Raw genomic sequence first — 21,059 nt, forward strand, 5'->3', positions numbered from 1 at the left:
CGAGGAGTTTGGGGAAGGCGAGGCCTCCATTCACTGTGTGCTGTGCCCATATGGCCCAATAATACTTGGTTCTAACAAATTTTGGTAAATTTGTAATTAAATGTGAAACATGGGAAAATATTTGAAACATTTATTAAGTGAAAAAGAAGTTACAAAACAATATTAAAATATAAGGTGGGTGCAAAAGACATGATCTTATGTGTAGAAAACCTTAAAGATTCCACAGAATAAACAAATTTAGCAGAGCTGAAGGATACAAAATCAACAAACATCAGCTGCAATTCTACACATTAACAGTGAAAATCCAAAAGAAACAATTCTATTTAAAATAGAATCAAAAAGAAAAAAATATTTAGAAGTAAACTTAACCAAGGTCAAAGACTTGTACGTGAGAACTAGAAAACAGTGCCAAGACAACCAACAGAAACACAAATAAATGGAAAAACAGCCCATCTTCATGAACTGAAGACTTAATATTGTTAAGATGTCAGTAACATCCAAAGCTGTACAGATTTAATGCAATCCCTGTCAGAACTGCAATGACGTTTTTTTGGGGGGGGGGCAAAAACAGAAAAACCCATACGAAAATTCTTATGGAATCTCAAGGGACTCCAAATAGCCAAACAAATTCTGAAAAAGAACAAAGTGGGAGGTCTTACACTTGTTGATTTCAAAATTTACTATGGGGCTTCCCTGGGGGCGCAGTGGTTGAGAGTCTGCCTGCCGATTCAGGGGACATGGGTTCGTGCCCCAGTCCGGGAAGATCCCACATGCTGCGGAGCGGCTAGGCCCGTGAGCCATGGCCACTGAGCCTGCGCGTCCGGAGCCTGTGCTCCGCAACAGGAGAGGCCACAACAGTGAGAGGCCTGCGTACCACCAAAAAAAAAAAAAAAAAAATTACTACGAAGTTATAGTAATCAAAAGAGTGTGTTATTGGCATGAAGACACACAGACCAATGAAATAGAATACAGATTTTCAAAAAGGCTGCCAAGGCCATTCAATACAGCAAAGGACAGTCTCTTCAACAAGTGGTTCAAGGAAAACAATATCCACATGCAGAAGAATGAGACTGGACCCTTACCTAACACCATCTACAAAAATTAACTCAAAATGGATCAAAGACCCAAATGTTGAACCTAACACTATAAAAATTCTTAGAACAAAACATAGGGAAAAAGCATTGGATTTGGCAATGATTTTTTTAGATATGATAGCAAAGGCACAGGCATTAAGAGAAAAAATAGACAAACTGGATTTCTTGAAAACTTTCGCCCATCAAAGGATACTATCAACAGGATAAAAAGACAACCCACAGAAAATACTGGCAAACTACATATCAGATAAGGAATTTATGTCCAGAATATATAGAGAACTCCTAAAACTCAATACAAAAAAACAAAAAAAGAAAAGTAAAGTAAAAATAACAAGTGTTGGTGGGGATGTGGAGAAATTGGAACTCTGTACTCTGCTGGTGGGAATGAAAAATGGTGCAGCTGCTGTGGAAACCAGTATGGCAGTTCCTCAAAAAATTAAAAATAGAATTACCTGTGATCCAGCAATTCCACTTCTGGGTTTATACCCAAAGGGATTGAAAGCAGGGTCTTGAAGAGATATTTGTACACCCACATTCATAGCAGCTTTATTCACAACAGCTAAGAGGTGGAAGTAACCTCATGTCCATCGATGGATGATGGATAAGTAAAATGTGGTATGTCCACACAATGGAATATTATTCAGCAATAAAAAGGAAAGAAATTCTGACACAAGCTACAACATGGATGAACTGTGAAGACATTATGTTAATTTGCATAAGCCAGTCACAAAAGCACAAATACTGTATGATTCCACTTATATGAAGTCCCTAGAGGAGTCAAATTCATAGAGACAGGAAGTAGATGGTGGTGCCAGGGGCTGGGGGAGGGGGAACTGGGGAGTTACTGCTTAATGGGGACAGAGTTTCAGTTTTGCATGATGAACAGGTGTGGAGACCGGCTGCATGACAATGTGAACATACAAAACACTACTGAATTATACACTTAAAAGATGGTTAAGATGGGAAATTTTATGTTATGGTTTACTTTGCCACAACTTAAAAAAATGCTAACCAAAACCAAAGCAAACCACATAAATATGTATACAAGCTGGAGGGGCGTGGGAGGGAGGTGGGTATGGTTGTAAAGGTGTTCGAACCATTTGGTCTTGACTGCTGTGGATACATGAACCCACACAGGTGCAAAGCTGTGTGGGACTCAGCAGCCACCCCACGCAGATGAACGCTACAAGTAAGAGTGGGCTCTGAGTGAGGCTGGTGGGGTCTGTCAATATCATCGTGACATCAGACTGCAGCTTTGCAAAACGTCACCCCTGGGAGAAACTGGGCAAAGTGTACAGAGGATCTCAGCTGCGTGGGAATCTACAACCATCTCAATAAGGAATAAATGCACATACGTACACGTGAAGCCTGTTTTCTAAAAACTGCATATATATCTGTGTCTGATAAAGGTAAACATCAAAACACCAGTGGCTGTCATCATGAAGCGGATGCTTTTCTCGTGCAGGTGACAGTGTGCACGTCCCACAACCAGCAATCTCTCTGGAGGGAACCCTGCACCTGAGCTCTCTGCTCTCTGCGGAGCAGGAAACCCCTCTGTCCAGCTGCCCGCCTGCCAGGCCTCTAGCCCTCACATCGCCACAAGCAGCTCCTGGTCTTCCCGCCCAAACCTGCCATCTTGGTCAAGGTCTCACAACAGCCACACGACTCGCGACTTCTCCGGCCTCAACTCCAGACCAGCCCCTGCCCCCACTGGTGGTCCAGTGCCCTCTTCCTCTCCACTCCCACCCAGCGCCCACCCTGGCTCTTTCCCTCCTGCCTCCGTTCCCTGCACTGAGGCCTCCCCTGACCACCCAGCTTGGCACAACAAGCCCACTAACACTGATCTACTTTCCCACGTACTGTAGGTGTCGCTTCCTTTATTGCACGTCTGTCTACTCTGCCCACCAGAATGTAAAGCCCGAGAGCTGAGCCACTTTTGTCTGCTTAGTCACGGGGTCTCCCCAGGGCAGCGGCACACAGTAGGCACTCCATAAACACTTGATGTTGTGAAAGGCTGGGCAGAGGCCCCCAATTCTAACACACATTCCGTGTCACTAGCATCCCAACCCTGGGAAGGCCGGCTCCTCCTGACTGAGGGGGGGACTCATGTCGGCGAACCCCTGCAGGGGAAGCAGAGCCCTGGCTGCACAGAGCCGTCTGCAGCTGGGACCTCCACTGCTTCAACCACAACTTCTTGGTCTCCTTAAGTCAGCACCACTGCAGGGACACCTCAGGTGTCAGGTGCCTGAGATGTTCAAAACACAGCACAGGAAGGAAGCTGGAGCAACCGTTGTTGGGTTGGGTGTTTTTTTTTTGCGAGGGTGGGAGGGCGGGCCATGAACTAGAGTTGAAGAAAGTGCAGGTATATCATTTACAGACCTCGTCACGTCTCCTGCAGCATTTGCCAACACACAATCAAGAAGGCTTTGGGGGCTTCCCTGGTGGCACAGTGGGTGAGAGTCCACCTGCCGATGCAGGGGACACGGGTGCCCTGGTCCAGGATGATCCCACATGCCACGGAGTGGCTAGGCCCATGAGCCATGGCCGCTGAGCCTGCGCGTCCGGAGCCTGTGCTCCGCAACGGGAGAGGCCACAACAGTGAGAGGCCCACGTACCACAAAAAAAAAAGAAAGAAAGCAAGCTTTGGTGTTTCTTCATACTCTTTTCTCCTCTAATTTTACAGAACAGAGATATTCCTTAAAAGGTATCTGCAAGATGGATTTCTATAAATAGAGTCATCCCTCCTTATCTAGATCCATTAGAAAATTAAGAGCAGTTAAGAACAACTTTCCAGGCTTCCCTGGTGGTGAAGTGGTTAAGAATCCACCTGCCAATTCAGGGGACACAGGTTCGAGCCCCGGTCCGGGAAGATCCCACATGCCACGGAGCAACTAAGCCCGCGCGCCTAGAGCCCGTGCTCCGCAAAAAGAGAAGCCACCGCAATGAGAAGCTCGCACACCACAATGAAGAGCAGCCCCTGCTTGCAGCAACTAGAGAGAGCCTGCGTGCAGCAATGAAGACCTAACACAGTCAAAAAAAAAAAAAACAACTTTCCCATAGAGGAGAAAGTTTGTTTAACAACAACCACAACTAAGAAAATAACACTATAGTTAATACTGTATTGCACATTTGAAAGTTGCTAAGAGAATAAATCTTAAAAGTTCTCATCAAGAAAAAATAATTCTTTAACTATGTGGGGTGACAGATGTTGACTTATTGCGGTGATCATTTTGCAATATGAACAAATATTGAATCATTATGTTGTACACCTGAAACTAATTAATGTACATCAATTAAAAAAAGAAAAAAGAAAAATAACAACCCTACAATATTATTTAAGTGGAAAATGCATGGTAACACTTCAGCTGTCTGAAGGGAGGCTACTCAGTAAAAACACTGGATTTACTATGATATCGGGCATTTGGCTAAGATCTTGAACAACCCAGGTACCTTTATAATGTGGTATACACACTAAATAACATGTGTGTGTTTTTAAAAAGCACTGTTACCCAGTTATTTTTTCCAAATGGTCTAAAAGACCATATTAAGAAGTTTTAACAATGTGTTCTCCTTTTTGTATTTTCTAACTTTTTCTAAATTGAACAGGCATTACTTTTATAAGAAAAATTACATTTTGCACATTACAAGCATAAAGTCACAAAGTGCTCCATTATCCAGATCCTCACACACCATTAATGTACCCTAGAGCAATCTGATTGGCAATGGACACAGCCAAAAATAAAGCAGCCGTCCTGTTCCTCAACAGCAGCTCCAGCTCAGAGCCCTGGTGCTTCAGGAGGAGGGTGAGGCCCCTCAGCATACAGGCTCTTCGGGAAGGCCTCTCGCGGGGCCGGGCTTGGTCACCCCGCGTCACTGAACCTGGCTCCTCCTCCCCATCTGCTCCTTCACAGTCTTACTGATCCCACGGGTTCCCCTTCCCCCCCATCTCACACCCCACATTCAACCTGGTGACTACATTCACTACTGTAACTCTAATTTTCTGGGGAAGTGCAAATATTCTGTATCTTGAGTGGGGAACAGGTTACAGAGTGTACCTGTTTGTCAAAACTCACCATGTCTGTGCATTTCACTATGTAAATTACACTTCAACACCAACATGTGTGTATGTGTTTATATATACCCCCCCACCACACACACGCTCACTGTACCACCACTGCCCTGGCCACCTCTGGATCACTGCCACAGCCTCTTCCCAGGTCCCCCAGCTCCCGCCCTTGCCCCCATGCCTGCTGCCCGGCCGAGTCCTAGTGCAGCAGCCAGCAAGATCTCTGAGAGCACGCCAGGCGTGGGACTCCTCTACTCGAGCCGCATGGAGGGCCCGTACGTGCGGGTCCTCCAGCCAGTCCACTGCTCACTTGGCCTCACCTCCTGCTGCTCATGCCTCCCGGTGTTGCTCCCACATCCTTGCTCTTCCTCAGACCCACCAGGCAAGCTTACTCTGGCCATTCTCGCTGCCTGAAATGCTCCTCCCACAGAGGGCCGCCTTCCTCACCTCCATCAGGCCTAGGAGATTGCCATGATGCCCTGTCCAGGTGCCCTCCCTCCAGGAATGAAACACGCCCTCCCACCCCCCACCCCCAGCTGTGGGAGTGTTTACAGCCTGTGACAGCTCCTCAGCGGAAGAACTGCTTCGACCAAGATCAGGCCTCCTGGAGGGGACAGCCTGTGCCCGATGACTTTGGATGTGGGAGCATAAAAGCCTGAGCCCCTCATCCCTATTCGGGACAACTCTGAAGGGCTCACCCAGCCCCGCAGCAGGGCCAGTTGCAGCTTCTGCGGTACCTGCATTACCGACCAGCTCCTACCTGTCCAGCCCTGCTTCCCTCAAACCCCGCAGGCGGGGAGTCCAAGAACACCCCAGGTATGTCTTGGGCACACACACATCCAGCTCACCGTCTGCTTCCTGCAACGAGGTCTCTGCTCACGTTACCTTCTCACTCAGACTTCCCCAAAGAACCTTATTTAAACTCCTCCCACCCTACCCCTACCCCAGGGCTTTCTCCCGCACTCACCCACCTACCACTCTCGTTTATGAGGCCTGCCCTCTGTCACCTCAGTAAGCTCCCCTCCTGCATCTCCTTTTCTCCTTACAGAAACTTACTGTCTCAGTTCCCATCTGCCAACTGTACTGTCAGAATGTTTTCTTTCTGCAGCAAGTCATAGAGAATTTCAAGGGTAACCTACTAAGTCACGTGACAAGTCCTGAGAAGGGTTGGCTTCAAGGTTCATTCATAGCAGCGTAAGCAGCCAGCCACTCCTTCCACCTTCCCCTCCTGTCATCCTCGGCGCGAGCCCCGTCCTCAGGGTCACAGGCTGGCTGCCACACACAGACGCAGTGAAGTCCAGGAAAAGAGAGATGGGCCTCTCAAGCATCTCTTCTTACCTGATTATTCCCCAGAAACCCCGAGCAGACATCCCCTCCCAGTCCTACTGGCTAGAACGGCATCACATGGCTGTTCCCCAACGAGGCCTGGGCACTCACCCACACTCCAGCTCAGGGCTATCAAGACCCTGAAGAAGAGGGCAGACAAGAGGAAAACCCTGGGGTTCTAATGGAAAGGAAGAAGTGGGTGGGCGTCCAGTGTCCACGACACGCCCTTCCTGCTCTTTAATGACATGGATGAACCGATGGCCCGCTCCTGCCTCCAGGTGTTGCTGCTCGTCTCGGCAGGGTAAAATGTGCTTGCATCAACGTATGGTCCCCAGGGCTCATTCCAGACCCATGTTTCATGAGCCAGACACCTCTGCAGTCCACAGGCAAACACCCTGGATGAACAGGGTAGCCTCGTACCTCTGGGGAAAAGGAGGGGTCAAGGCAGGCAGCAGGTCCCCTCCATGGCCAAGGCCAGACACTGCCCAGAGGTCCCTCCCAGCCGTGTAACTACAATTCGACTCATAAGGTGAAAATATCTTTTTAACCACTCCTTAAATTAAAATAAATATTTAAGAAAACCTCATTTCCTAGCCCTAATCTCTACTCTGTTCTCAGCGTACTAAAGAAATCAACTCCGAGCGTCTCCAATCTACACAGCTACCTGCCTCTACCCCGTGTGTACCTCTACCACTGACCTCCCTGCTTCCGTCAGTGCCTCTCACCCAGGCCCAGGGAATGCCTGCCAGCTCCTCTGGGGCCTTCCAACCACACCCAGCCTCCTCAGAAACGCCCCATGCTCCCCTCTCGCAACCCCCAGAAGGAGTCCAAGCTTCTAGGCAGGTGCTCATGGCTCTGCCCTGCAGCCCCACCTGCCATCACCCACGCAGTCTCTGTGCTAACATGCTCCACACGCCAGCCCTCCCTGGGCCTCCACTCCTGATGCTCCCACAGCAGCAGCACCTCCTCTGCCTCACAGTCCTCCTGTGGTCCAGACCCAGCCCAAGGGCATGGCGCACCCACAGACCACGCCCTCCTCCCCAGGCTACCCTCTGCCCTGCATTCTAGAATGTGGTCTGTTCCCCTCTCCCACCTGGCGCAGTTTTCCGTGCACAGGAAGCATCTTTTTACCTCTGATCCCCACAGAACTTCTCACCAGAAGGGTTCAACGTTCAGTGCATAAATCAGTGTAAATCCCACAAGTGTATTATCTAAGGCAAAATCCCACCCGGCTTTCTTCCGAATTCTCTTCAGATGTATTCTAGTTATTTTTAAAAATCACTCTACTGTCTTCAGGTGTTAAGTCAGTGTGACACTGTGAAGAAAGCGTGCATTTCCTGAGCCTTCGCAGGTGAGCAGGGAGCAGTCAAGGCAGCTGTTACCCGCTTCACTTAACAGACCAGGATAAGAGATGTAAAGAACCTTCTGTAACACACTTTGGTGAGCAGCAGAGCACAGAGACTCAAGAACAGGACTATCTGACTCCAAAATAATAGGCAAATTCCTTGTCCTCAAGAAGCTTACAATCTAGTTGGATGGATGAAAAGGCCAAATAATGATATAAAGGTATCTCACCTAGAGCAGTCTCCCAGCCTCGGCACTATGGACGTTGGGCCAGGTGACTGTTGCAGAGGAGCATCCAAGAGGCCACAGAGCATTCTAGTTCAGCGGCATCCTGTTCTCCACCCACACTCCACTCCCTCCAGCTGCGAAAACCAAAAATATCTCCAGACTCTGGCCTGTTTGAGAAGCCCTGATCTGGGCCAACTGCACAGGTTACCTGAAAGACCAGGGCAGTCACAAAACGTCACTGCCAGGATCCCTCCTGGCCTGTTCTCAGAGCAGCTGTGCAGAGCCTTTCCACACCCAGGCCAGCTTCATTACTGGGTCATCCTTCCTCGAGTTTCCCCTTCAAACTGACATTCATTTTCACTAAGGTGCAGGACATGCCTCAGTAGAATGTCTTAAATCCTTTGTGGAATGAGAAGAGGTAGGGAAAAGAATCCAATCATAGGACAGGAGAAAAAACACATGCCATAAAGCAATGCAGTTAACTGACAAATTATCCCATTATTGAAAATTTGCCAAACACCTTTTTACAACATTGCCAGAAACCAAAGGAGAATGAGTGTCCTTTCAGTCCTGGCCCTTCCGGTTAGAATGGGCTTCAGTAAAGAGCTGTGCATGAACACCACAAGAATTCCAGAAAAACTCTCAGGGACAAAGGCCCAGCGATGGGAAGAACCATGAATCTCAATGATTCTCAACACACAAACTGCATTTTCCTACAACCAAAAACCCAATTGCTTTCAGTTTCCAACAAATATATGGTCATAACCTAACTTAGAAATAAACCTTATTTTGGCCAAGCCTAAAATAAAATACATAAGGAATGCCATATCCAAGAACACAGAGTAAAATATATGTGTGTGTGTGTGAGTGAAGATGCTACTGGCATCTGGAGGGCAGAGGCCAGGGATGCTGCTAACATCCTACAACACAGATTGGTCTCCACAACAGTTATGTGGCCCAAAATGTCAATAGTGCTGAGACTGAGAAACCCTCCCTTACAGGAAAGGTCTCACTACTATCATCAGCCAGGAAAATGAAGACTGAGAACACACCTGCACCCAACAGACACGTCTCTCTCTGCTTTCAACTTGCCCGCTTTACACTATTTGATGAATCCCGCCACCTCAGGGAAAACGCAGGGCTCTCTGCTCCCTCCCTCTTCAGGCTCTTAGACCCCAGAAGAAGTATGTTCAAGCTGCATAATCAGTCAGGAGACTGAATGCAGAGTCAGGAAGCCAGAAAGTGCAGTGATGCTCTCTCCAAACCACCACGATCTTTTGGGTCCCTTAATCCAAAGCACGTTCGACTTTACTGGCCACCACCCACCACCTGGGCTCCTGGCTAAGCAGCGCTCGCCCCCAGCAGCTCCCCCTATTCACCAGTCTTTAAAGGACAGCTCAGTACTGATCCAGACCATCAGTATGCCCTTCAGGAGAGCAGTAATTTACCCAACAGTCCTGAACACTCAATGAAATGGGCGATTCCAGGAGATTTTAAAAGAAAGGAAACTTGACAAAGAACAGGTTTAAAAGAGTCTCAATTTCTTCTATTATCTCGGGGGGCACTTTGTCTTCCTTCCCAAGCAAACACCACAATCACCCTACGAAGAAGGCAGGGCAGATACTATCAGGTTCTACTCCAGGACAGTGGAGAGGCTGCAGCAACAAGAGGCCCCAGGCCCACAGCTCAGCCCACCCTGCCAGGCAGGGACTACTGGCTGCGGCCTGGCTGCAGACTCTCTCTCGTTTGTGCCTAAACAATAGGTTAAGCATCCTGACTTACTTGTGCCTACACAGCATAAAACTTGTGTCCTACAAAGGAGCTTATCACGAAGTTATAAATTACATGGTAGAAGGAAGGCTGGAGGAGGGTACACAACACACACAACCTTATCTAGGCAGTGTCAAAATGAAAATTCCTTCACACCTCACTTGCACAGCAAACTAGCTCATCGTAAAAACTTTTCCCTTCCTGATTCACAAGCACCACAATTTATAATTACTGAACATTTGCCCAGTTCTCCAGGGAAAGATCTCACACTACACGTCAGGAAATGCGCTTGGAGACCAACACAGGAGAAATGAAACCAGAGTTCACTGCTTTTGCTTTCACCTACTGTCAACCTAGCTGTCTTAGTAAGTTATTGCAACCTCAGCTCTCTTACCTGCGTCAGCCAACGTTTATCACAGACCCTCTACGTGAAAGGCATTGCTGAGTGTGGCAGGGAATGCAGAGGGGAGCGAGGCAGTCTGCGCCCTAGGGGCACAAGGAATGTACACCCACAGGGAGAGAGCGTGTCTAGTGGAGTAACTCAAGAGGAATGGTAACAAAAGGAAAAGGGGACCTCACCCGGGCCCTGAAAAACGAGAAGGATGTCCTGCTAGAAGATGGAAAGGCTGCAGCAATAGAAAGCAAGCATCCTGAGATCAAGTTCAAAACTAAAAGGCAACACACTTAAGAAAGGCAAAAGCATCTACCCAACTTGTTCTAAAAGAAAACTAGCTCCCTCTAGTCGCACAGCAAAGTAGAAATGAGGAACAAGACAGAATCAGGGTGACTCTTTGCCTACCAGCAGTCGGGCCATCCAGGCTGCGGGCCCTCAGCTGGAGTATGCTCCCTGGGCTCACTGCTACCGGCAGGGGATGGCGGCTCGCTCCCCTCACCTTCCTAGGGGGCGAAGGCCAACTCCTGCAGCAAGTGTGCGGGCCAGGTAGAACTACAGCAAAACTGCTGGTTACCGCGCTTCTCTGTACCAGAGTCTCTTCTCAACCAGAGGACTGGATGAGTCCGCTCCCTGGGTGTGCTTTAGGGCCGCTGCCCCAGAGCTAAGGCAGGCCCTCTCCGAGCACACATCTGTGCCCCGTGGGCCCCATCCGAGTCGCCCTCATGCTCCAGCTCAGTGTGAACGTAATTCCTCGGGCTGGGGGAATCTCAGCCCAGAATCACGGTCCCCCACCTAGAGCACTGTCACCAGATCCAGCCCCTCTGGCATGGCAGGACGTGCCCATTCCATGTCTACACCCCGCCACTGAAAGGCCACTCCGCTCCAGTTTCACACACTGGACCGTCCTGGCACATCCCGGCCGGTGCCCAGGGCCGCTCCCCGCGCCGGGCCGCTAACCCTGCCCGGACCACGGGCGGGCGGCCGAGGGCTTGGAGCAAGGGCCGGGGCGAGGGCGGACGTGGCCGAGCACGTGCCCGGCTCCCGGTCTCCTCGCGCGAGGACAAAGTCCGCGACCGCCGGCCCCGCGGCGCGGGCACCGGGCACTCGGCGTCGGAGCGAGGCGGGCAGGCCTGCGCGCGGCTCCCACCTGGCTCCAGACCACGGCTCGTCTCCGGGATCGGCCCCCCGCAACCCCCGCGCGCACTCACCATTGTGGTTGACCCAGGTCGGCTTCAGGAGCTTCATTGTTCGGCCGCCGCCGCCGCCGCCGCCGGGCTGAGGCGAGAGCCGCGTCCCTCAGCGCGCCCGGGCCATGGAGCCGCCGCCGCCCGCGCCGCCCGCCCTCCAGCCGCCGCCCGCCCCCCGCCCTCAGCGCCGCCGCGCCATTGTCGGCCCGCGCCGCTCGCCGCCGCCGCCGCCGCCGACCCCCGCGCTCGGCCGCCGCCGCCGCCGCCACAGCCGCATCCCCCGCGCCGCTCCTCCTCTGGCGGCTCCCGGGCAACGCCGGAAGTCACGGCGCGCACCTGCCAAACAGCCCCGGCGGGAAACCGCTCCCCGCGCTCACGGGCCGCCCGGCTCCTCAGCCGGCCGGGCGGGAAGGCGGCTCCTCTTCGGGTCCGCCCCGCACGACCGCGAGCGAGGGGCCGGCCGGCAGGGAGCGCGCGGGCGGGCGAGCAGGACCTGGGGTGCGCCCCGGCCGGGCGGGGTCTGGCCGCTCCGCCCGCCGGTGCGGAACCGACTAATTAACAGGCTTCCACCGCCCCCAGCGCGTGTTCATTTGTCGCCCGCGAGCGCAGGCCACGTGCCGCGCCGGTGCAGCCACCGCGGCCCGGCTCCGACGTCGGCGAACGAGCCGGAGCGTTTACTGGACGCCCAGGCCGCCTCTCGTGCGCGGACTCTTAGCCCCCTCGGCCCCGCCGGCCTCACTGCTGGTCTCGGCCCTCGCGGGGCGCAGGCCGAGCGGCAAGGGAGCGGCTAGGGAGCGGCGCCCGCGGGAAGGAGGCCCCCGATCGGCGCGAGGTGCGAGGCGCCGGGCGCGGGGCGGGGCCACGTCGGAGGCAGGGCTAGACGCGGCGGCCGGAACGCGGGAGCGCGGGGCTGCGCGGCTGTCGGACCCGAGAGCGGCGCACCGCGGGCCGGACCGCCTAGGGGCGCGCGCCCGGAAGCGGCCGTCGGCGACCGGGAGGCATGGCGGCCGCGGCGCTGGGGGCGGCCTCGCGCGCTCTGCTCCCGCCGAGCCGGTGAGCGCGGAGGGGCGGGGGCGAGGATGCGCGGGGACGCTGATTGAGAGCTTCCCTGCTGGCCTTGGTGGTCTCACCCCGCAGTTACGGGGCTCGTGAGTGACCTTAACGGGGAAGCGGGCGTTGATACACACTCGGTCTCTTCCAGGCTCCTGGGAGCGCGGCCGACGCAGACGAGGGACGCGCACCAGCGGGCCTCGTTGCTGTCCTTCTGGGGACTCGTGCCCATGAGGTAACCCGGCCGCGGGCCCGGCCTGGGGGGTCGCGCACGGGAACCCAGCGAGCAAGGATGCTTGATGTTCAGTCTGCGAAGTTTCTCAGTTAAATTTAGATGGATGCCCTTATGTCTTTTCATATGAAATACTGTTATGTCTGTAATCAGAGGTCAAAAGTTAAATGCAAAAGTGGTTTAAAGAAAAGTTAATTAGCTCTCACCCCAGGGATTCTTGTGTAAAATTTTAAAGAGCACAGACAGCACTTCCGTTTCTTACTGTCCGGAAAGGTGGGAGGAGGTGAGAGGATTCTTTTTTCCACCTGGGACCCTGAATAATTTCTAGGGACTTCATAAAACTCAATCTTGATGCTAGAGATTCGGTTGTTCTGAATAGTAGCTTATCAGCATAGGAGATGTGTTCCTGAGGGTAAATCAGACTTTTGTCCGTGTTCGAGGATAGGGAAATTTGTTAAGAAATCTCAAAGTATAAACAGGAACTTGACAGTTATTTTTATTATACTGTCTCTCTTAGTCAAATCATTTTTATAAATCACAAATCCATTTAAAATGTGAGTAACGAGCTTCTAACAGATAAACAACAAGGTCCTATAGCGTAGCACAGGGAACTATATTCTATATCCTGAGATAAAGCATAATGGAAAAGAATATTAAAAAGAATGTATATATGTATAAATGAGTCACTATGCTGTACAGCAGAAATTAACACAACATTGTAAATCAACTATACTTCAATAAATAAGTAAATAATGTGAGTAACGAGCTTCTAATTCATCAGTTTGGTATTTTCACTTTTCAGTGCTATCCCAAGGCCCACCTCACTAAAGATGAGCACTTCCCTTTAATTTATACCCTGACACCCCATGGAGTTTTTCCATGCCTTCCTGGGTTGACCATGCCCACACAGTTCTCATAAGGACCCCCCATGGAGGCTGTCTCCCTGCCACACTCAGCATGGGAGGCCAGGCCCACACGGTCCTTTCCTGCGGGAGAGCTCAGTACAAGTTTGCAGGCACTTTCCCTAGCGCCATGTCTCTACACATTCACGAGGCCAAAGAGGAAAATGTTTAGTGTTTGCTTTATCCTTTAGAGCAGAACCTCTGCAAAAGAAGAAGGTGGACCCTAAAAAAGACCAAGCAGCAAAGGAGCGCTTGAAAAAGAGGATCCGACGACTGGAAAAGGCGAGCCAGGAGCTCGTTCCCATTGAGGATTTTATCACGCCCGTCAAGTTCTTAAATAAAGCGAGGTACGGGCCCTCTAGGGTTGAGGTCTTCAGAGCAAAGGAGTTCTGTGACCTTCAGGAAGTTCCATCTGCACTTCACACCTGTAATGGGAAGGGGTCATAGGCTTGGGCTGGCTTGGCCCTGTTCTGAGTCCTCTTCTCCTGGATTGTCTCGTGGGAGGTGGAGAAAGCATTCCTGGGCGCTGCTCCTGAATGGCTGATTGTGGGAAGGAAGCTCAGGGCAGATGCTGGAGCGAGTTTGGAGTGTTGCTCTTGCAGAGGAGTTTGGCTGTGACTGACGACTGGGGCCCTGGGCCTGCAGCTCTTACCCCTTCCTGCTGGTAGGAAACCCTTAGCCTCCTGCTCTAGGATGCAAATGCTCATAGCTGGGATGTGTCATGTGTGGGGTTGGTGGGATTGCTGCCTTCTTGTCAGAAGTGCGTACCATTTATAAAGTAGTACCTCGCCATGTAAGTGGGACAAGGCAGGTGCTTCTTTGGGTCTCCAGGGCTGATAACAGGCTCTTGACTCCCTGGGATATTGGTGTCCGTTTTCATAACACCATTTGACTTTTCTCCAAAGCCACGTTTCCCCACCAGCAGGCTCTGCTTGGCACAGAGGACGTGCTGCCTCAATCTGCTGAGAGCACCGTTGTTTCTTTTCTTCACGTAAAGAAAATGGCAGTGGTTCCAGGTGTCAGTTGCCGCTGCTGCCACATCCAACATTCTGTCCCTTAATTTGTCCCTAAGTTCCATCAGCGTCTGGCAGTGGGGACACTCAGGTCCCATGCAGTCGGTCAGCGCCCCCAGGTTCATGCCTTTGGCTCTGTGTTCGCAGGCAGCGGCCGCCAGTGGAACTCCCCTTTGAAGAGAACGAGCGGAGAGCCCTGCTTCTGAAGAAATGGGCACTGTACAAGCAGTGTGAGCATGAGATGGAGAGGGGTGCCATTGCGTCCCTGCTTGAGGCCCAGCAGGAAGCTCTGCAGGAGCTGAAGCTCACGGCCCCAGAACTCCATGCCGAGGCCACCAAGCGGGACCCCAGTCTGTTTCCCTTTGAGAGACAAGGGCCAGACTACACGCCGCCAATCGCCAACTACCAGCCCCCGGAAGGCAGGTACCACGATATCACCAAGGTGTATACACAGGTGGAGTTCAAGAGATAAAGCTGCAGGCAGCTGCCCTCAGGATGCTGCCCTCGGGAGCCTGCACCCCCAGGCTCAGGCCTGCTGTGAATAAATGCATTTACCCAAGTAGACACTTGGTTTTAGGTCAGAGTCACAGTTAATTCACCTGAGCATGCACAGGGGTTGGGGAGGCTGCCCTTCTTTGCATGGTACTGGGAGAGGAAGGCCAAAACATTGACCACTGCCCTCCAGTGAAAAGGAGGATTCCAACTGTGTGGGGCAGACACCACCAGGAAGAGGCACAAAGTGACCCCAGGAACGGAGGTGAAGGACATGCAGCTGTGCTGTGTGTCGCCTGCACCCGGAGGAGAGGCAGGGCTGGCTCTGGGTTTCAAGCTGGGGGGTATGGGGGAGGCTGAGGAGAGTGTCGAGTGGCAGGGACCCCACTGCGTGAGGCCATGTGTCCTCCAGGAGGGTATGACACCTGGCCAGGTAGAGGCCGCTGTCAGTCTGGAGCAGGGAGTATGTGAGTGAGCTCTGGTGCCAGAACAAAACACCACAGACCAAGGAGCTGAAACAACTCACATTTATTTCCCTCGGTTCTGGAGGCTGGATGTCCAAGATCCAGGTGTCAGCCAGGCTGGTTTCTCCCAAGGCCTCTCTCCTTGGCCATCTTCTTGTGTACCTACATGATCATCCCTCTGTGTGTCTGTGTCCTTATTTCTTATAAGGACACCAGTCATTGGATTAGGGCCCACCCACGCGACCCCATTTCACATTAAGCACCTCTTTAAAGATCCATCTTCACATAGTCTCACTCAGAGCGGCAGGGGGTTAGACCTTCCCCGGAGGAACTGGGGGTACATAATGCAGTCTAACAGTGAGGGTGCAGTGTAGGCAGAGGTCCACTTGTACCCCATGCATCACCACCTCAGAAAGGCTTTGGTTCTTCACCACCCTAGTGCAAACAAACCAGCGGAACACTCCACCTGAGTAAGAATTCAGATTATCCATTTTCCCAGAGGGCCCTGGCTACCCAACCCTGGAAAATCACCCCGTCCCCACCTCATCAGCATGTGGCCCTTTCTCTGCCTAAAACCTCCAGCCTCCTCCTCCAGGTCTAGGCTCGGACCCTGAGCCTCCCCCACCTCCCAACTTATAGATTTCATCCACGAGGTTGTATGATCAAGTCAGTGGGTCATGGCCAGCTGTTTTAACCTTTTATTTAGAAGTAATCATAGATTGACAAGAGGTTGGAAATCAACAGGGAGGTGCTGTGTGTGGTTCCTCCAGCTCCTCCCAGTGTCATATCTTACAGGGCCAGTCATGCCAGCACCCATAGACCGACCATGTAGCCAGAGTAGGTTCAGGCTCCCAGATGCGGCTGTGCTCATGTGTGTGTCCACGTGTCACAGCACAGCCACCCCTGCGGTCCTGTACTACAGGATACTGCCCCATGTCCCTGACCCCCGGCCCCATAATCGTCCGCATCCCTGTAATTATGTCCTTTCACGGCGTCATGTAATGGAGCCAGGCCTGGCAGCAGTATCTCACAGGGTGGGGGCAGGTGCTGCTCCACGAAGCCCAGCTCAGTGACAGTGTGCCATGTAACAGGATGCATCAGGTCACGACGCAAACTGCTTATCGTTGTGGGCTCTGTCCCCAAAGTTTGAAAGATGATGCTCTTCCTTGTCACTGTGCATTTTCTTCACAGCTGATGTTTGAACGTTCATGTCTGTCTCCTGAACTCAACGGGACTCTGAGGCCACTTGTCTGTTTCAAGCCCAGGGTGTGCAGACATGAGGGGTGGACATGGGTGCACAGAGGAACATTTTCCAGGGTGACGATCATCTGCGGTGGAGTTCGCTCAGCATCCAAGAAGTTGTGGGACTCCTGATGGAGCCAGCACCTGGCCACAGGCGCCCACGGCCCTAACCCAGCAGCAGCAGGAGGGTGGCTCCACCAGGAGCGGCTGACGGCCTCCCTGCCTAGGTCTCAGAGCAAGGAGGACACAGGTGGAGCTGTAGCAGCCTCCCCCCTCCTCCTCGGCCAGAAATGCCCGTGAACGCAGCCACGGTGGACGGACCCCGGTTGCCTCAGACACACCAGGGCTCCCCCCTGCGACGGGGACCCTGGGTCTTCTTTATACTCACCTCTGCTGCGGGAGTCCTTTGTGCGCACCCCACCACTCACAGGTACACAGTCACAAAGGACTCTTGCGGCGCACAAGAGCAAACACACATGATGGGAGATTTTACTCTCTTAATGTATGCCCTTCTGAAGTGATGGATTATTTTGCCCCCAAGAGTGAGTAAAATGGGGCTTCCCTGGTGGCGCAGTGGTTGAGAGTCCGCCTGCCGATGCAGGGGATACGGGTTCATTCCCCGGTCCGGGGAAGATCCCACATGCCGCGGAGCGGCTGGGCCCGTAAGCCATGGCCGCTGAGCCTGCGCGTCCGGAGCCTGTGCTCCGCAACGGGAGAGGCCACAACAGTGCGAGGCCCGCGTACCACACACACACAAAAAAAGAATGAGTAAAATGATGTTGAACCACCACCTCTGGCCAGATCGTGAGGGAGGCACTGAGATGCTGCAGGTCTGACCCTCAGCACCACATGGTGGGGCCTGTTAGGCGGCACAGATGCTAAATCGTTTCACTCATAATAAAGAGACCTCTGAAGAACTAGTGTTCTCGTTGGTTCAAATACATATATTTTTAAAACATATACAAGAGTGTAAGCATACAAAATTCTAATACTGGCCAGCACAACGTCAGGTTATAAATCTAACCCTTTCAAAATTAAACTGGATTTAATTTTCAGCTTCTGTTTGGAATCAAACCTGTGAAATGTCTTTTGATATATTCCACATTTTCAAAAAACGACCAGGGGAAATTCTGAGGGAAAGAGACCAAAATTCCATGTGTCTTGGGCTTGGGTGTCTTCAGCCAAGAGCCTAGGAACCCTCTTTACACAAGGTTGTGTGTCCTGGAGCTGTGGGCCGAGGAGATGATGCCGCCCGCGCCTACAGAGGAGCAGAGGGAGTGGCCGCGGTGGGAGGACACCAGGACACGTGGTCGTCACCAGACCAGGGCCAGACAGGGCCACCTGCGATTCCACACGGATCCGGGCTGCCCCTCAAGTGTTCAACTGAGGAGCCCAGCCCTTGGGACGGCCTCTCCTCGCTGCTGTCCCCAGGCCTGCCCGTTGGCCGCCCACAGGGACACGCAGGGGTGCCTGGCTTCCTGGAGCTGCACGCTGAGTGAACTGGCTCTGAGTGTGGTGAGGCAGGCGAGGCTGGAGACGGGGACTCTGTCCCACGCCAGGCGGAATCTCCCAGGGACCTTCTGGACTATTTGGGCCTATCACCGGTCGTTGTCCTGGGGCAGAGGGAGGTGCCAGTCTGCAGGGGGGCTCTGCCTGGGGGCCCACACCAGGCCGTACTTCCGTGTAGCCCGGACTCTCGCCTGCTCGCTCTCACGTAGGGACCGCTGCAAAGGAGACCTGGTCACCTGGGGCCTCATGGGTGCCCTGTACCTCCCTCCTCTCAGTGCCCACCCACACATGACAAACGCAGCCCAGCAAGCCCTGGTGAGTGCGGGGTGGGGTGGGGTGGGGTGGGGGTGGTTACCACACACACATCTAGATCATTCTCCAAGCTACTGTGAAAAACCTACTGTGCAGATGACCATTTTGAGGATATTTTTAATTCTCCTGGGCCCCAGGGCTTGATGCCTTCGGATGACCTAATCAGATTCACCAGATAAGAGGGGCTGGGGGCTGAACCAGGAGGAGAGATGAGCCTGAAAGAGCGGCCAGAGGAGGGAAGAGGCCAGAGACAGGCAGGCAGGCAGACAGAGACACACACACACACACACACACACACACACACACACGACAGACAGTGGGCACCACCACCCCGGCCAGTAAACCCAGGGCAGCAGGTCACAACCATGACGGGGCCTGAGGGGGTGCCAGGTGCTATGCTGGCCACTTTACACGTAGAATTTCACCTCTTCCATCTGTTTTCGCTCAAGCTCTACTGTCTCAAATGGAATGTATTGTTCTTGTTAAAAAGCGATCAGAAATGCAAAGTAAATATGAAAGCCCTGCAGACCTCCCTCCCAGAGGTGAAGTTCACAGCTTCCCCAATTCCATTTGAGGCCCGCATTTCAGGGCTATCACCCATTTCCCTAAAGAAGGAATAATCTTCTCCTTGCTGGTGCCCGTCCTGCTTTTCTCATTAAGTGACATATTGCGAGCACCTTTCCACATGGGGATAGGTTACTATCTATTTTTCTTAATAGCTGTGTAGTTCTCCGTGGTGGGGAAGACGTTATCTGGTCAAATATCTATTACTGGACTTTAGGTCACTTTCAGTCTTTGCACTATTACAAATGGTGACACAATGGACATTTTGAACTTTCAGTTGTTACCCAATTACCTCCCTAGGATAAACTGAATGTATGGACCACAACCCCCTCCTTACTGGTCTCTAGCACCTCCACAATCTCTCTCAGCGTGGCAGCCAGACTGACCTTTTAAGGATATAAATCAAAGCACGCTCCCCAGCACACGTGGAGGCTGGAATCGAACCCCTTTTTTAAGGCCCGCCCCCTTCTCCCAGCGTCTCGTGCCCCCGGGCTGGTTCCTGGTCTTCCAGGGCTCGGCACGCCTGGTCGGGTCACCTGGGCCTCGGCGCTGCGGCGCTCCTCCCACTCGCGGCAGCTGTCCAGGTCGCGCCGCCACTGCCCGCAGGCCGGCCGCTCGCCGTGGACGTAGTAGTGGCGCAGGAAGTGGCCGGCGCTGCTGCAGAGCTCCCACTCGGCGCGGTAGGCCTCGCACGGGCGCGGCGGCTGCGGGTACGGGGACGGAGGAGAGAGCTGGGGACCCGGTGCGCGCCAGCCCGTCCCGCACGGACGGACCCGGTCTCCGTCCTCCCGACCTGGCCCCGCGGGTCCCCGGGTCCAACCGCACTTACCTGCCAGCCTCCACTTTCCGCCATGTCCCGGGACTGCCTAACCCGCCTCCTGAGCCCGCGGACCGCCGCGTGACTGATGGGCGGAGGGACTAAGGAGCCCGGAGATCTCACCACTAGCTCTTCGCCCACCTCCTTGAGACGCGCCACTGAACAGGACGTCCGGGTTGGCAGCCAATAACAGTCGAGGGAGGGCGGGGCCTGGAGGCATGTGTGGGTGGGGCCTGGGGGCTGAGGCGGAGCCGAGGTCGGTGTGGGCCGGGCATGCCCCCAGGGTCACCAGACCCGGCTAGCCACGTGGCGGAGGTGACCTCGGCCTCCCCTCGGGCCGGCGGGTGCCCGGCTGCACATTCACGTCCAGTGGCCGTTTCTGACGGAACCACGCGGCTCGGGCAGATTCTTTCCAGCAGCTTTATTTTCATAATCTCAAAGATCGGTTCATTTCGTCAGCACGCACCGGAATCAGCGCCGCCACGCCAGTCCTACGGCTGCATTGGTCCCGCCTGTGTCCCCCTCGAGGGCGGGATGACTCCCAGGTAGGAAGCGGGGGCCCACAGGCGCGGGCACAGCGCAGGCTGGCCAGAGGCGCGGAGGCTGTATGGCCTGGGGGACAGCAGGACCTGCGGGTGGGCGTCCGGAGGTCGCGTTAGGGTCGAGGCTGTACTAAGGCAGGGAGACGTTTCTCCATGGGGCGATGCGCACGAGGCAATGACAGCGAAGGGGAGGAGGCTGGTGGGCCCGCAGGACCGCCCTGCGACACCCCTGCAGTGGTTCTCCAACTGCCGCCAGCCTAGCCACCGGCCCTGGGGCCCTTGCAAGGCGGGTGCTGGGCCCCCTAGGAGTGAGTCCGGGTCAAGCCAGACAGCTGCAATTTCACTAGGAGTCCTGCCACGCTGGGTCACAGACCAAGCTTGGAGAAGATGCTGCCTGAGGAAGGATGCAGGCCAGGGTACAGGCCCACAAGTGGCACCCCACCGTGTCACCAGAAGACCCACCAACAGGGTCCACCCCTGGCCCAAGCAGGGAGTGCTTTCCTTGTATACA

General features: G+C 53.5%; 3 protein-coding genes across 5 annotated transcripts in view; 1 reads left to right on the forward strand and 2 right to left on the reverse strand.

Moving 5' to 3' along the window:
* HIRA (histone cell cycle regulator) overlaps positions 1-11,544 on the reverse strand; it is a 76,676-nt gene extending 65,132 nt beyond the window's left edge. The window contains exon 1 of the mRNA XM_081251761.1: positions 11,431-11,544. Coding sequence (XP_081107887.1) covers positions 11,431-11,467 — 37 coding nt within the window. The 5' untranslated portion in view covers positions 11,468-11,544. The remainder of the gene's footprint in view (positions 1-11,430) is intronic.
* Positions 11,545-11,928: 384 nt separating this feature from the next.
* On the forward strand, positions 11,929-15,168 carry MRPL40 (mitochondrial ribosomal protein L40). Of its 2 annotated transcripts, none has more exons than XM_081252787.1 (4): positions 11,929-12,241; positions 12,611-12,694; positions 13,785-13,940; positions 14,754-15,168. In XM_081252787.1, exons 2-4 carry the CDS (start codon positions 12,690-12,692, stop codon positions 15,076-15,078), a joined length of 486 nt encoding a protein of 161 aa, XP_081108913.1. In that variant the 5' UTR covers positions 11,929-12,241; positions 12,611-12,689; the 3' UTR covers positions 15,079-15,168. The 2 variants fall into 2 exon arrangements, with proteins under 2 accessions (XP_081108913.1, XP_081108912.1); XM_081252786.1 differs by lacking the exon at positions 11,929-12,241 and adding an exon at positions 12,369-12,462.
* Positions 15,169-16,250: 1,082 nt separating this feature from the next.
* LOC308626895 (synaptic plasticity regulator PANTS) lies at positions 16,251-20,155 on the reverse strand. Of its 2 annotated transcripts, none has more exons than XM_081252443.1 (3): positions 20,019-20,147; positions 19,726-19,893; positions 16,251-18,528 (listed from the first exon to the last, which is right to left on the reverse strand). In XM_081252443.1, the coding sequence occupies exons 1-3, from the start codon at positions 20,040-20,042 to the stop codon at positions 18,403-18,405; spliced, it is 318 nt and encodes a 105-aa protein (XP_081108569.1). In that variant the 5' UTR covers positions 20,043-20,147; the 3' UTR covers positions 16,251-18,402. The 2 variants fall into 2 exon arrangements, with proteins under 2 accessions (XP_081108569.1, XP_081108568.1); XM_081252442.1 differs by having other exon boundaries at positions 18,444-18,528; positions 19,576-19,893; positions 20,019-20,155.
* Positions 20,156-21,059: the final 904 nt, after the last annotated feature.

Source organism: Mesoplodon bidens, assembly GCF_964165515.1.
Source record: "Mesoplodon bidens genome assembly, chromosome: 13".
NCBI lineage: Eukaryota > Metazoa > Chordata > Mammalia > Artiodactyla > Ziphiidae > Mesoplodon > Mesoplodon bidens.

What these genes read in the sequence shown, in the direction of transcription:
- MRPL40 (XM_081252786.1), top strand. Translation starts at nt 12,410, where the DNA reads ATGGCGGCCGCGGCGCTGGGGGCGGCCTCGCGCGCTCTGCTCCCGCCG. An exon ending in TGGGGACTCGTGCCCATGAG is followed by an intron (nt 12,695 to 13,784) that starts GTAACCCGGCCG and finishes TTTATCCTTTAG; the next exon opens with AGCAGAACCTCTGCAAAAGA. An exon ending in AAGTTCTTAAATAAAGCGAG is followed by an intron (nt 13,941 to 14,753) that starts GTACGGGCCCTC and finishes CTGTGTTCGCAG; the next exon opens with GCAGCGGCCGCCAGTGGAAC.
- LOC308626895 (XM_081252442.1), bottom strand. Translation starts at nt 20,042, where the DNA reads ATGGCGGAAAGTGGAGGCTGGCAG. An exon ending in CGGAAAGTGGAGGCTGGCAG is followed by an intron (nt 19,894 to 20,018) that starts GTAAGTGCGGTT and finishes CCGTACCCGCAG; the next exon opens with CCGCCGCGCCCGTGCGAGGC.